The sequence below is a fragment of the Prinia subflava genome, chromosome 18 (assembly GCF_021018805.1).
Source record: "Prinia subflava isolate CZ2003 ecotype Zambia chromosome 18, Cam_Psub_1.2, whole genome shotgun sequence".
Lineage (NCBI taxonomy): Eukaryota > Metazoa > Chordata > Aves > Passeriformes > Cisticolidae > Prinia > Prinia subflava.
Window position 1 is genome coordinate 2,567,911 of NC_086264.1, and position 16,105 is coordinate 2,584,015.

At 43.7% G+C, this 16,105-nt stretch overlaps 2 protein-coding genes across 4 annotated transcripts in view; both read right to left on the bottom strand.

The window, feature by feature from the left end:
* The window catches only part of SHROOM3 (shroom family member 3), a 112,326-nt gene extending 97,653 nt beyond the window's left edge, over positions 1 to 14,673 (bottom strand). For 2 of the 3 annotated variants that reach the window (XM_063415348.1, XM_063415347.1), the window contains exon 1: positions 13,939 to 14,672. In XM_063415348.1, the coding sequence (XP_063271418.1) occupies positions 13,939 to 14,103 (165 nt within the window). In that variant the 5' untranslated portion in view covers positions 14,104 to 14,672. Of the gene's footprint in view, positions 1 to 13,938 lie in introns of all 3 variants that reach the window. The other variant, XM_063415350.1, reaches the window with a different exon arrangement.
* The window catches only part of SEPTIN11 (septin 11), a 215,859-nt gene that overhangs the window by 175,748 nt on the left and 24,006 nt on the right, over positions 1 to 16,105 (bottom strand). The window lies entirely within an intron of this gene.

The following is a 16,105-nucleotide window of genomic DNA, read 5'->3' on the forward strand; positions in this document are numbered from 1 at the left end:
CCCAAATCTATGGCACCAAGAGGTTTGGGTTGGAAAGGACCATAAAGACCACTTCCAGGGTGCACAAAGGCAATGGCTCTCACTGCACACAAGTACCGGATCGGTGCGCATATACCAGCTTTAGGAAAAGCTGCTTCACTCTCACAAGTTGCTCTACTGACAAGGCCTTACACTACCAAAACCTCTTTGCCTGGATTAGTGCTGTCCCCAGACTTAGAGACAAATCTCTCAAGTTATTTGGAACAGTTGAAATAACAAGGTTTGGGCAGCCGGGGCTGTGTGGGGAGGTTAAACACAGATGTTGAGCACACACTGCTGGCCTTACCCAGCTCTGCACAAGCTTAGAGCGGAGCTTTTTAGCTGAGGCAGAGGGAACTCCAGTCCCCCTGACAGACCTGGGGATGGTGGCCATCAGAGGATGGCTTTCCTTGCCTCTGCACTGCAGCATTCATGGGCAAAGGGCCGCAGTATCCCCTCTGGGTGGAAAGGCATCACGGGTGAGAGCTCTGGGTGTGAATAAATAAGAGCAGTTGCCAACAGGGAACTTGAGTGAGAAAGCCAGATTTTTTATGAGTGTTCATATGAGGACCAGGAAAACCTCCCTGGACACTGAGTGTTCCTGCAAATCCAGTTCTCATCTATTTTGCTTTAAAGACTGCTCAAATTTTCTAATGCCTATGTGACTTAGGTGATTAAATCCAATTGGTGTCATGATAATAGTGAAAACACTTCCCAACACACACAGATTCTGATAAGATATCAATTAAAAAGGAAAAAGCCTGAAGGTCACTTTTTAGAACAAAAAGTTACAATTTTCAATTTAAATTAGTGTGTCATTATTTGATTTGGTTTTAGTAGTTGAAGCTATCTCTAGGAATTGTCAGAATGAAAAATGTTATTGAAACAAACCATCTGAAACAAGTGCAAATATTTTTTTAACACCCAGTGACCTGAAAATCCATTTTTCACTCAGCTTCAATTACCAGTAATAATAAAGAAAGCAAAATATCTTTCTCCATTAGAAATATGACATGCACAGGAATAATATCCAGTGATATCATCACATCCATTTCTTTATGAAAATTCTGCCTCACTACGTAAGTTTTCCTAGGAGCTTAAGATATCCCTGGTACTATGAAGAAAAGGTCTTAAAGGGGGATTCTGGCAAGGTTCAGCTCCATTTCACCAGAAGACAAAAGGTCAAAATAAGCCCCAAAGATAATAAGGAATGTCATTCATAGGTGGGATGAGAGCTAAATTACTCCACATTCAAGCAGAGCTTTAGTTTAAAAGACAAGAGTGGGGCATCCTTATTTAGCCATAGTGATTCCAGTGGCAAGAACAAGGTTGCTCCCACATGCAGGTTAAATGCAGTAAGGGGTGTTGATCCCTAAAAGACATGGAAGAAGGAATAACTTTAAAGGGTTGCAATTTGAAACTGTGACATTTTTAAAGCAGAATATTTCAGGTTTGGTCTTGGTGATCATTTTCATTTCAAAGTTCACCTGCATTTATTATACAGGGTCAAACAAAACTTGTCAGTTCAGCATGAGTCCCTCATTTTTTTTTTATTCTTTCCATCTTGCCATGATTTTGTTTCAGGATCCACAAGAACCAGTCTCTTTATACAGGCCACAAAACCAAGAATATTACATAGTTCTATGTTCCTTAAGCTTTCCATGTATTAAAATTAGAATAGATGCCATGGTCAATATCCTGTGAGTAAATAAAAACTGTAAATCCAAGTGAACAACCAAACTCCTGACACTGCCTGCTCCAAACGCACATCTCCTCCTACATTGCCCCCAAGCCAGCAACACACATATATCCGGATATCCAGAAAGAGAAAAGGAATTTCATAAGCCCCCAGGCCAACGGAATTCCTCCTCTGTTCTCCTCCTGACCAGGGTCTTTGAGTTTCCAGCATTTTTCTTCCTGGCTGGTGTTAGTCTTGCCAAGAGCAGTAATACCACTAAGAAGTTACAGACCTTCTGCTCCATTCCAAACCCTCTGCTCCATTCCAAACCCAATTCAGCTAACTTAAACCAGCAAACCTCACCCCCCTACACACTTCTTATCAGATGCAATTTCCACTAGTGCCTGAGGGACAGAGGAAATCAGAAAGCACACTACAACCGAGCAGGAAATATTTCTGACCATGATTAATGCTTCCTTTAGCAGTGCAACAGAATCTTTACAGATCTTCGGGGATCCTTGGAAGAATTCCATTTACTACTCTCCAGGCCATATTTTGCTGTGAAAACCTTATTACACAACAGAAGCATTAACGGATTCAGAGTAAAATAAGAAAAGATGTATTATCCTAAAGATTTGGAGAACAGGGAGAGAAGAAGTTAAGAAAGGCACACAGGGTTTTCCTTTCACTCCATGTGATTATGTTGTGATAATGCCTGCTACAGACCTGTCCATCACTCGTGGGCTCAGGTCAGAGAAGCTCTCTGACCCGACCAGCTGGGTGACACAAGCCAAACAATGACAAATTCAGCTTCAGTTGCTCTTGCCAGAAGGATCTCAGGGTTGCCTGTTGAGCAGCTATGAGACCACCACACTTTTCCTTTTATTCATCTTGGTTTTTTCTTTTCTTTTCTTTTCTTTTCTTTTCTTTTTTTTTTTTTTTTTTTTTTTTTTTGGGTTTTTTTTTGTTTGTTTGTTTTGTTTTTGGTTTTGTTTTTGTTGTGGGGTGGGGGTTTTTTTGGGTTTTTTTTGTTTGTTTTGGGGTTTTTTGTTTTTTTTTTTTTGTTTTTTGTTTTTTGTTTTTGGTTTTTGGTTTTTTGGTTTTTTGGTTTTTTGGTTTTTGGTTTTTGGTTTGGTTTGGTTTTGGTTTTGGTTTTGGTTTTTTTTTTTTTTTTTGGCTAGGGAATTTGCAGGGATAGCTACACAGCTTGGAAAGGCCCAGTCTCTCACCTCTCCTATGCAGAAAGGTGTCTTTCTAATTTTGGCTTCCTTACCTAGCTCCCACATTCCCAACTTTTAGCAGATACAGAGGTAATTGCCTTGAACTACCTTGACAGGAAGTACTTTAAAGTCATCCTCTGGCACAGTAAACTCACCTTGCAGATTTCTAGGGATTGCTGTGAAGCTGGCCAATGACATCCCACAGGGATGCAGGGAGCCAACTCAGCTCCAATTACCACTGGATTGATTTGCTCCCTTCCAGTCACTGGGGAATGCCATGGCCAGAGGCATCATGGAAGATAACACTTTTATTGGAAATGGCAGGATACTACCCCTATTTTCAAATTACCCTAAGGAGAAGCAGATTCACTCTGGAGTGCTAAAGAGTCAGCAACTAACCAAAGATATTTGACTGAGGACTGTGCTTGGTCTACAACTGGTCATGAAAAGTAGAAGGGCAGAGTACAACCCCCTGTGAATTACAAAGAGGGCTTAATGTGACTCAGGAAAAATCAAGATGATAATGTTGCTGCTGGCATGTGATTTATCCCGACTAGAATTTAGCTTGTGGCATCACATTTTTTCCCTAGTACAATATGCCACTGCCTGAGCTTCTATAATATCTCATCACCAAAGGCAGAAGGTCTCACAGAGCAGTGTTATCACACCCTCTCCCCACAAACCCTGAGGGGTCAGCGATTCAGCACTGACTCAGCAGGAGCAGAACCACAGACTGAGCCACTTTGTGTCATTTCTCTTTGCCTTGCAAAGTCTCCCATCCAAGGGGTGACACAGTCCAACCTGTTAAGCCAATGAGAGCTGACACGATCCCAAACTGAGAAGAATAAAACATACAGAACAATAGATGCTCACCCTGGTTCTCTTCAGCTCCAACCAGCACAGGAATCTTTTGTTTCAGCAGCTGATGAGATACATAACAAGTCATAGAGACACTGAGTCACTCAAGCACTTTTGTTCCTGCTTACTCCTTCCTCCAAAACCTCCAGCTTCTGTTGGTGTGTCCATGGCTCACTCTCCATCAGTCTCCATCAAACATGGATATAATCCAGAAAAAGCCCATGTCCCTGGTGGGCAGGGAAACCTCTAACTGCAGTTCATAATTAATGTCCAACACTTGGTTAAATAACAGACAGTCTTAAGGAAAGCACAGATAAAGGTTGTGCCCAGACATTTTTTTGCATAGCACCAGTTTCTTAAAAATCTTGGATGTTCTCTGTTTCTCAGCTCAGACTATACAGAGCACAGTCTCCCCACAGTCTTGCTGCCTTTCCACACTGGCCACAGGAAAAGGGAGACAGAAGTGCCTGCTGTTCTTGTGCCTGAAGTTTACAGCTTGCTAGCCCAAGGACTGGACTACATGGAGGGAAGAGCAATTTTTGGATGTTCCCCTTAGTGAACAGGTGAGGACACAGGTGCTGCTGGCAGGTCACCGTGTGTTGCTGCATTAGAGGCAGACTCAGAAAGAAGTGCAAAAACTTCTGTTCTCAAAGTAGAAGGAACTGTTAATAAATTGGAAATCCAAAGTTTTTCCAGCTGTGGAGGTGTATTGCTGAGAGTGGCCCCTGCAGAATGGCACAGAGTGTGGGGACCCCTGGGCCAAACCCAACTGCCACTGACTAAAGCAGGAGCAGGAAGAGGGCCTTAGGCTGGGAAAAGGGGCTGCTCTGCACTTAGGGGCAAGGAGAAGCAGGGAGTCCCTCCCCTCCCATGTGTGTGGTTAGTTTTTGGCCTAGCAAAAAGGGTAAGTTGCCCCTGATGAAGCTGTGATGGAAAACTAATCCTCTCCAACAATAGCCCAGTGCTAAGAAACATCTGTGGATCTGGGCAGAAGAGAAAGCAAGGGCTTCTTCTAAGGGCATTTGTTTCTCCATCAGTCTTTTGTGGTGTCTTTCCCTCACCCACCTCCTTCCCTGCTTGGTTATTCTAGCATTAGTGTGCACGGGCTGTTTGCAGAGACAGAACAACAGAGGTCTGCTTGGAAAGCCAGCAGAAACCTCTTAGCTTGAGACCAGAAATGTGCAGAATCCCCAAAGAACAAAAATGTTTGAACTTGCCTCCCCAAAAGTGTTGTATTCATTGACTTGCAAGCAGGGGGAACAGCCATAGTAATTTAACCTAGGGAAGAGTGCCAACAACTTATTTAATTGCAGAGTTTGTGCCAACAACCCCACAATACAACTATTAATACAAGTCTGCAGTACAAGACTAATTCTGCTAACCTTTTGCTGTTGCCTTTTAGTCAGGTCAGTGGCTGCATCCCTTCTGTGCTGACACTATTCAACAAATACTGGCAACTACTTTTAAGCAAACACCAAATGGAGCAGGGCAGGAGGGAGGGGAGAAGTACCATTGAGAAAATGAAGATTCCCCCCACGACCCCACCCCTCGCTGTCCAAATGTTTCACATTTTTTTCTCTGTTTCAAGCCCCTCTCTTGAAACTGGGAATGTGTCTTGCCGTGTATTTGACCCTGGAAAACAGCCAGATCTTTGGTCTGGATTCCATCAGCTCATTTCCCAGTTTCTATGAGACTGCATTTGAGAAAAGTGGATCTATCTCAGTCCACTTGCAAGACTGGTCATCAATCAATATACCAAAACATGAGATCTGACACTGAGGACCAATCCACCTTTCTAAATGCAACATTCCTTTAAAGAACATGTATTTTTACAGAAAAATTTAAAAAGAAAGCAATAATGGATGCGGCACTACTGCAAGCTTTCAAGGGCACGATTATTCCAGCAATTTTGTGCCATTGTAAACATCTTAAAATTCAGTAGTAAATGATGCGTAAATCTCAAGCAACATCATTCTTGTATGAGGTAGTAAACTCCCTGCTGCATTTGCAGACTCACTCTTGCTTCACTCTTCACCCATCCCCACATTGGGGGTTTTATATTTACATCTCGTGGCTGTATCACAACTATAAATTCCAACCACCTGGGAGCAGATTCCTTTATTACACTCATAAACAGCATTAAAGGAGTTGTAGCTTTTACCTTTATCCTGCTGCCACTACCATGATACAGAATATAACTGCTGCTTACAAGCTCAACAGAAAACCAAGGTAAAAACTTCCATATGGCTACCATGAGCGCTCCCTCTCAGGGGTCAGTAGTTCTCCACATGTATTGTGAAATTTTCAGATCCTGCTGATCCTACAAACCAATTCCCTGAAGATTTCAGCTCACAAATGTCACCTTTGCATGTCACGTTTAGCCAATGCCCCACTCCCGACAGAGGCTATTAAACCCCGGTATCTGCCGGATCTCTGCTGGCCGGGGTGGAAAACACGGGAGCGGCGGATGTGGCCAGGCCGGAGCTGCTGACGGCATCACTGCAGAATGTGTGACTGAAGCCCGCTCCAACGCCCAGCCACGGCATTTGTCAGCCAAACTCCTCATTCAGCCGGGCCTTGGAAAATCCCCATTCTTGACAGAGAATGGGGAATGGCTTTCAGGCTGGCAGATTATCTGGTGAGTCTGTGGGAACTGCAAAACACTGCACCTGCCTGAAAAATGGCACCAGCTCAGCACAAGACATTTCCAGAGGGGAAAGTTAATATATGGGAGGAATGCACATAAATCCTGTTATTTCTTAATGGGATTTGGGAGCTTATTTCTCACCCTGTGCTTTGAAATGTATCCCACAGCCTATTCTATTAATGAATTTAAGCACAGTGATTTTCTTATCAGCAGGAATCATTCTTCACTGGGGTTTGATATTTTTTTTGGTGAGATTTTTTAATGCAACTGTGAAAAATTAATATTATGCTTGAATACCAGTTAGGATGTTAACAAGCTGTGTCCTGGATAAGCTACTCTTGTTCTGCTCCTGTTGTTCTTTTCCGAATTTCAGTTGACCAAGAAACCTGGAATCATTTATTTGTTGGGGTTTTTTTTATGATTTAGGCAGTGGCTGGCTGAAAATGGAAAGATTGGGACTCTATTTCCAGTCCAGCTGTGTGAATGAGTGGGCACAAACTTTCTCTGACTTAAACAATATTTGGAAAGTTTTTTTCCACCTCTCAGGTGTACTCAGTTGGTATTATGGGTACTAATATATTTCAGGGTTTCCTGGCACTGCCTTGGATGCTCTCTCTGCTGCAGCTGGATGGGGATTCACTCAAGGCTTTGGAAGTACACAAATGAGTTACAGAAATTTTCTGCCATAGCAGTCTATTTTCAAAGGCCTCTGGACGTTGTTCCTTTGACTATCAGTGTTTGTTGGAAAGCAAATTACAGTTCACCTCATTTTCACTTTCAAAGATCCTTCCCAATTCTGACTAGTTCAGAGAACATCCTGAGTTGGAAGGGACCCATAAGGATCATCAAGTCCAATTCCTGGCTCTGTACAAGACCACTCTAAGAATCCTACCATGTGTCTGAGAGCATTTTCCAAGCTCTCCCTGTGCTCTGGCAGGCTTGGGGTCCATGACCACTGCCCTGGAGAGCCTGTTCAGTGCCTGACCACCCTCTAGGTGAAGAACCTTTTCCTAATATTCAGCCATATATCTCCTGACACAGCTCCAGCTGTTCCCTGGGATCCTGTCACAGGCCAAATAATTCCCATGCAATTGACCTACACTGGATTCATGCGTCACAATTTTGAGCTTCCTCAAAAGTTCCTGAAGGCAAACACCAATGAAATTTGAGATGAGATTAGCTCAGCTCCAGCTCTGTTGTCAATGATGGGTTTTCTTCCTATGCCTTGGGCTCCCAAGAGCTGTGGGAAAGGTTGAAAGTAGTGGACCCTTTCACAAACAAACATCTATTGTGTACAAACACTGAGTTGAAGAGTTCATTCCCTGGGTCTCATTTTAGGATCAGTTTTTAAACCTCAATTTTGACTGTATCTGCTACAGCCAAGGAAACAAGGATATGTGACATTTTTCTCTCTAATCTTTCGTGTAAGCTAAAGCCAAAGCAGGATTTATGAAGGCTTCATTTCTTGACCCTAAGATTACATGTTATGTTTAATCACACAGGAGTCCTCTCTGTCCTGAGAAGAAAATATTTCTTCTTTTATATCTTTCTGTGACCTTGAAGGACATGACACTCCATAACTCCTGTGGCAGCAATGAGGGGTGGAGACCTGATCTTTCAGCTGTCTCTGGGGATTTAGGCCAAAACTTCACGGCTTGGGTTGACCTCTGCCAAAGGAGGAAACTCTAAAGCATGACTGGTCAACTGGACACCAACACCTAGCAGACACCATCCTCACTCCTTCTCAGCACAGAGAAATTTTTTTTTCATCATTTCCTTCCACAGCCACGTTCATAATGGAGCTGTCTGTGCCCCTTGGGATTCACAGCTTGGGATAAGCAAGGTATTCCTGTAGCCAGGCTCCCTGTGATGCACCACAGCACAGCTGGCACTGCCCCCTCAGCAGTCTGAAAGCTGCCCCTGACCCTGCTGGAGCAGCAGCAGTGCCCAGCAGGCCCTGCTCACGTCAGGCACTGGGTTTGCCTGCGGTTGCTAATTCAGTGCTGTGGAAGTGAACAGAAGTCTTTTTGTGCTGGAGAACGCTCAGCAGCTTAATGGAGGGGCTGACAATAGAAGCCTTTTCATGCAGCAACTCCCTGGCTTTAAGAAAAGGTAGGGATCCTGTCCCTTGTGCTGGCATCAGCAGTCTTTGGAGAGGCCCTAATACGAGCCCTGAGAAACCAGGAGGAGTGCTGAGGAACTGCCTTCTGCTTCCTCAAACCATTACAGCAGCAGCTGCCAGTCTGCAGCATCCAGATTTCCTTGGGATCTGGGATCAGACTCCTGCCTTGTGCACTGCCTGCCACAAGGGTCAGATGTGCCAGCAGATGACTTTGCACCATGAACCTCTCACCATTACCAGAGTATTGGAAGATAAAGGGAGAGAAGGGGTGCTTTTTTTAAACATTTACAACACAGGCCCCAAGCTATTCTTCAGCAGCATGCAGGAAAATAAAGTCCATATAGACAGGAACAGGGGTGGAAATGTTCAAATTAAAAATTAAAATAAATCTTTAAAAAATCACAGATGTCACCCTGCCTCTGGCTCCAGTTTCATGTCCTAATGCCTAGGCCAACAAGTCTCTCATGACTCTACCAGCTTCAGAGAAGCCTTGCTAACGTGAGCATGGGCCATGGGGTTTGTGCCTGCAGCCCTAAAAAAAGGGTAACAGTTCCTAAAATGCCACTTGTCACACCAAGGGATAGAGGGAACAAATGCAAAGAGACTTTGTCTGTCAGTGCGTAAGATAATTTTGTTTTGTTTATGGGGACCCTGGGCATTCAAGCAGGGAGAGCCACATGGTCCTGGTACTGGGAGAACACTGATTCCCAGTGTTTGGATCAGAGACACGGATAAGTGCCTGTGGACCAGCTGGGTACAGGAAGGCTTTTTGAGTTTTGTTTTGTTCAAGAATGGTGGAAAAATTCTCACTGCACATCACTAAGTGCTCTATGACCTCTCTCAACCAAAAATACCAGAGAAGTAGCATGGGCAGGGGAGTTATGAAGGGGCTGCAAGCACTGACTGCTGTTTCATTGCATCAGTTTGGATCAGGCTCCAGACAAGCTTTAAACACCTTACAAGAATTCCAGATTATTTCTCAGGCTCTGTCCCAAACTATTCCCATTAAACTTTTATTGCTTCCTACATCCCTGCTGAGAGGTAAACCTCAGAGTTTGTGTCATGCTTTTGGCATGAGGTCCCTGCAAACGACCTGCCCTTTTGAGTGAAGGGAACCCATGAACTCCAGCACAGCATGTGAGAAGTGTTCCCGCACAGCCACCATCCGAGAGAGAACGCTTTGGATGCTTTAATTCCTCGGCAAAAGAAACAACTCCTTTGTTAGTATCGTCAACACGGAGCTCAAAATAAAAGGGCATTTCAGAGGCCCACAACAGCCCGATCTGTTCCAAAGGTTTTCGTAGGGAGGAGAAACACACCACAGAAATACCTCTCCTGGTTCCAAAATGGTTGAGACTGATTAACATTAATTACCTTAGGTTAAAAATTCTTAGAGAAAATTGAGAGGGAATGAAACCTTCTGTTACCAGTTTGCCTTTACTGTCTGTAACAGTCAGGGCTTTCATTTTTTGTAGCTAAGGGTGAGCCAAAAAAGTAATTTGGAAATAGAAATCTGGGTTTACTTCTGGGTATTATCATGATTTTGAGGCCACAGAATATTGGATTCTAATTAAACATTTGGTATCACCTGCAATCACTTAGGCATTTGTCATTGAAGTTCTATTTCCAGATGAAGAAACCACTTGTTTAATGGAATTTCCACTGCAAGCAAATATCCCTAAATCAGGCCAAAATTACAAGGTTCTAAACAGGGTTATACTTAAGTTTATACTAAGCAGGTATAATAAAAAATCAGAAATTTAACTGTAGGATCCAAGGTCTGGAAACAGAGAAGTGGAGGTCACTTCAGGGAATCTGACTTCTACTCATTTTGAAGCCTTAGTGACACAATGAGGACACTGAGTTACTTTTAAAGCACAAATGTGTTTAAACACTAAAAACAAAACAAGCAACTGTCCTGATTTTTTTAAAAAAGGAAAGGAATTAAAAACTCGAGAACCTTCTTGCCAAAGGACTACTTGACACCATGACATTGACTACATGTTTCATACCACAGAATCAATATAAAAGGGAAAATACACCATGTTAATTTGCCTCTTTTTGGGCATTGTCCCACTGCTACCCAGGGACATTCTGGTGCTCCTTTAGGTACTGAGTTTTGGATATTTCCTTGAGGTGTAGCAGAAAAGGAACATACAACTGACTACCTTTTGCTATCCTTCCATTCTTTTCCTGCTGTTACAACAAAACAGATGCTTGGAGGATTCCACAAAGCTTTATTCTGAGGCTTCTCTCAGGGAAAAATGTGAGTCAGATTTAATAAATTTATGGTCTGCTCCCACCTCCAGCAAAATAAATGATGAACAGAGCTGCATGGAGGACTCTGAATCAGCTGCCATGAAACTGTTTCAGTGCAGGGCTGTATTTCCACAGGGGAAAAAAGAGCAGCATTAGTATAAAGAATCTGTGTGCTTTAGCTACGCTAAGTCACGTTAGCTGCACACCCAACATTTCTGAGGAGCGGAGTTAGGCTGGCTTGCACGACGTGCTGAGCACTGCGGCTGAGCCAGCAGAGCTTCGCTGCTGTTGGTATCTGGAACTTGGCCCGTCCGTGCCCATGTGTGCCCTCAGCCGCCTCCCCCATCCAAGTCAGCCTGTCCTGCTGCACGGACAGCACAACACGTCTGACTAGGGAATCTGACTCGAAGGCAGCAAGTAACTTGTTCTTATTTGGAAGGCAACACTAAAAATATACTAAAGCTCTGGTAGCTGGCTCTCTTAACCAGCACTTTCTACCAGCTGAGACTACAGGCGTGCTTTTTGCACTTATGTTCCCATCTGTTGCTCCCCTCACTTTTGGGTAAATTCTTGGCATGTTACTGGTGGAGAAATGTGTCCTTCCCAAGGGCTGCCCAGGGCTGTGAGAACCAGTTTTTGTGCATGTGGGCCTTTTGTAAATTCGCCCCTCTTGGTTTTGAACTTCCATTCCAGCCTTTGATCTGAAGCTGAGACATGTCAGTACTCTGGGTCCCCAGCAGTTCCTGAGGGCTAGAAAGAGCTACTGTATTCACACAGATCTGTTATCTCTCTACTATTCCATAACAATACATCAGTGTTGCCATGGGCACCAGCTTAGATATTTGCTGAAATGTTCACTTTTATTTACTCTAAGGCCATTTAACAACACTCTGTCAGTACAAACAGACAGGCAAGTAGACAAAAATATAATTATTTGCCAACAGAACAGGGAGCCAAAACAGAAAATAAAAGTTCTTAATGATGAAAAATGAGAAATTAAAAACTGGCATCCACATTCTCCGGTATTTATATCTAGTATTATTTAGAACTGTTGTTGGATCATTCCCAGTGCCTGCATCTTTATTGGTCCTTTTCAACTTAAAACTTTCTATGGTTCTCCAAGCACTCTTGTATAGAATTAAACCTGTAACATAATTCATCATTTCCAAACAGTTCCTCATTACTTTGCAGTACACTCAGGCAAGGAGTACTGAATTAACTAAATGACCAATATGCAATTAATTCTGAAGAGCACATAGTGAATTGAAGCACCAGAGGAATTTCTCAGTTGAAACTGGAAACCAGGAAATGGGAGCTGCCTGAATTCCAGAAAGCAGAGCTTTCATATGCAGCCGTTCTCCAGCTCTGCATCAGCCATGCATGAGCAAAACACTGAAATGCTGACACTGATAGCACAAACCAAGCAGGGACTGCAAGGAGAAAAATGGGAAAACCCAACCAAAAATAAAACCCAGCACATTTTTGTGGTGTTGCTTCACGAAAGGCAAGCACAAGTCATGCAGCTCCCAGTGGCACTATGCACACTCCAGGCATGTTTGACATTAAGGGGCCTGGTTGTTGTGGAAACCAAATCCCATAGATTAATTAATGTTCAGCAGCCAGAGCCATCTCCCATCCTCTCTGACTCCCTGCCCCCAATTAAAAAAAAAAGGGGGGGGGGGAGAAAAAAGGGGGAAAAAAGAGGGAGTGGGATTTTTACATCACAGAAGAATGTCAGAGCAAAAAGAAACTCTTTCCTCACAACTGCAGAACACTGCCAGGAACAGTGAACAGCCTGTGTTAGTCCCAAGTGTTTATAAAGGAAAAATTATAACACCATTTCAGCGAGGCTACTTTTGCTGTCTGTGGCTATGCCAAACTGCCTCCATGAAGGTCCTGCAAGAAAGATGATTGTGTGAAATTTCTAAAATCCCTTTACGATGAAAGGACTTTATTGGGAGCTCCCCTTTTCTTACTTTTAACACGTAAATGTAGTAATCACAACTAATTTACTTCAGTGACTGACAGCCTTCGTGTGAATGTGTTCGCACAGGGAGCTGCAATGAGATTTGAAAATGCGAAGGATTTGAACAACACTGATTCTGAGTATCAGCATTTTCTTTTATCTGCTGCTGGTTCTGACCCATCAAATTCCCCACATACATCCCAGTTTTCAGGAGGGAGCAAGATTGGGACCTAAGTCCCTCGGTGCACTGGCAGCTCAAAATACACACTATAGACACAGAATGCACCAGACTGAAGACACAGGACAAATATGGTTAGGATCCACTAGAAGTGAAATTTCAGAAGTACCTATATCATATTTTTAGAACAGTTTTAGGGCCATAGGTCAAACATATTTTAGACATTCAAAGATTTAAGGCGATGCTTTTGAAAATTCATGGTCTTCAGCATCTGCATCTTGAGGTACCTGGGTAACAGACCAATTCTGATGAGAACAAGGAATTCCTTCTCCGATTTTTCCCCCTCCAAATGTCCTTGTGAGTTATGTCCCTAGTTGCCTGTTGAGAACACCCAATCATTAAATAATAAAAATCTTGAAGGCGCACCATACTTAAGAGATGTTTAGTAAGTAGGGCGAGCACACCACCAGCACAGCACAATCCATACACTTACCAAACAGGTGCAAGTATTTACTGCACTGTTTCACACACACACTCCTAATCAGCCAACATTCCACCTTGTGACTGAGAGCACTCACTTGGTTTTATCTCAGGAGAGGTGGGGATGGATTACTGACCATGCTCAGATATGCCACGACTTCATACAATACAAGATACAAGACTTCATACGATACAAGATCACTTCATAAGAGTCCCCTACTCCCTCCCATTCATAGCAGTGAAATAAATACAGCCAATTTCTGCAAGCCACGATACTTCCAGTGGGACAAAACGTGCACTTGGATAGCTAAACAATGCCAAGAGCTCTTCTGTGTTTCTCAAATATGCAGCTCCTGAGCAAACCTGCCGCCTTGAACAGGTGCTCAACACTTAAAACCCAGGCCAAACACAACATCAGTTATTTCATTTCAGTGTTACTTCTACAGCTCTTGCCCTCTGAGTTGGGCACCCCTCCCACCTTGCTTGCGTGGCATGGAAAATGAGAAAAGTACCTTTGAGATGATTAATGGCTCTCCGTGCTCCAGCCCGCCCTTCAGCGTGAATCCCCATGGAGCGCCTCCGTGCAGCAGTGCCTCCAGGTAGATGTATCTTCCCTTGTGGGTGATGCTGCACTCTGAAGGGGATATGCTGGTGTTAATGTTGTCTAACATCCTCATCTGTCCTAATCACATACTCAGGCAAACAAAAAACCCCCTCAGGCAGTCACAGAGCAACCAGGTTGGAAATCAAAATCCCCAGAAGCCCGCCACAAGTCATCCCTGAATACGAGAAACAGGAAGAGCCTGAGGTGGAAAGTTCTGCTTCAGAGCCGGAGTCCAAGGGGATGGGTTAAAAACAGTCCCACCAACATTTCACCATGCTGCTTCTCCACCAGGATTTTAGTTTCAGCACTGAGCTCTCCCCGTTCCCAGGTACTCTGGGCATGAGAGCTCGGTAAAGATTTATCTTCCTCCCTTCGGCAGATCAAAACTGCTTTTAAAGATGGGGGCAAAAAAGAAAGAAATAAGAAAAATGAAAAAAATAAGAAAAAGAAAAAAGAAAAAAAAGAAAAAGTTTATGGATTTAAAAGCTCCTGGCCAGTAAATTGCCAAAATCCAAACGAATGCTTCATTTGTGATTGATTATCAGTCTTTTCTTCCTTTCTGCATGCGATTTACCATTACAATGGCCTTTTTGCCTCAGCCCACTGCACTAAAAGAATGGAAGCGTCTTCTCCCTCTCAGCTCTCAGTTACTCTGTTCGCTTACTTCACAATTTTCTGACTTGTCAAAAAAAAAAAAAAAAAAAAGCTGGGGGAGGAGGAGAGAGCAAGTCCATTCCTAAAACCCTTTAGAGGGGTTTACAATGTGAAATAACTCCATACTTATTGGATTAAAGAGTGAAAAAAAGCTATTGGGAAAACTGGCAAAGCAGGTGAAATGAATCCTCTGGGAAAAACGTTAGGGCGATAGCTGAACTCTTCGTTTTCGGTGCTCTCCCCGATGAGCTGCCAGAGCTGCAGCAGCTACTGCTGCGCTGAGGGAGGGTGAGGAAGTGAGGGGAGAGAGAGATGGATTAAGGCAAGTAAGGCAGTGCTGCCCAATTGTGCACATCAAGCACGCAATTATAAAATGCAGTGTGCAAAAGCTGGGGCTCACCCTTTCATTATGCCCCCGGAAACCACCATCTTTCTATTGTCCTTGCGAAGGAATTGTAACAATCCAAACTGCCAGTTGCTGAAAACACAATGGACCTGTTCCAAATCAGCTCAGTGGAGCACTGCTAATAATTCTGCTCTCATAAAGCGCTTTTCCTCTGCATGGAGCCTACCAGTTTCCCTGGACATATTTCTTTTCCCCATTTACATTGCTAGAAAAGGCCAATGCTTTCTCAATAAATGGAATAAGAAATAACACCAAAACTCTGAATACTTTTATTGATGTAGGCAGTTGCCTACTGTAGAACATGTGGATGTGGGTGCATCTGCTCGTTCCACATGTGCACGTACACTTAGGGACTCAGCTCATCACTTAATATATATCACAGCATGTGTCGCTGAAGGTGTGCAAAACCTTTCCTGATTTTTAGTTGGATCTCGAATGGTACAACAGAGAGAGGTGACCAGAGCCCACCGCCCTTCCTGTTGGCAGAGCTGAGGAAACACATAGTCGTGTCTCTGCCTCTAAGGCACCCCCAGCTTTTGATCTCACCATGCATGGGATGTGCATTTTTCTCCTTCGGGTTTGCAAGCTCTCAGGGACTTGTGTTAACCAAACCTTATTGAATGGTGGGGGAAAAGCTTTAGAGCTGGGACGCTAAACCCAGGAATCCTTGCATTTGTCCATGCCACCCCATTCCCATTCCATTCCCTTTAAGACGTTACAGGTCCCCAGAGCCTTCTATTTGCCCCACGTGTCCCAGGTCTCATTCCTAACAGCCATGGAGACAAATACAGAAATGAGGCCCCTGGCATTATTTTTCCTGGTAGATGATTCCTCAGCCCTTGCTTACAGAGCTTTGCCCCCTCAGCTTCCCTCCCAGAGGCTGAGTTTTCATTAGCCTCACATCCTGGTCAGGCTCACGGATTGCTATTATCCAGAACTCACCCTTTAGCCTGACTCCAATCAGATTTCTGAGGTTTTACACTCCTAATGTTTCAGTGTGAAAACCCTCACTCCA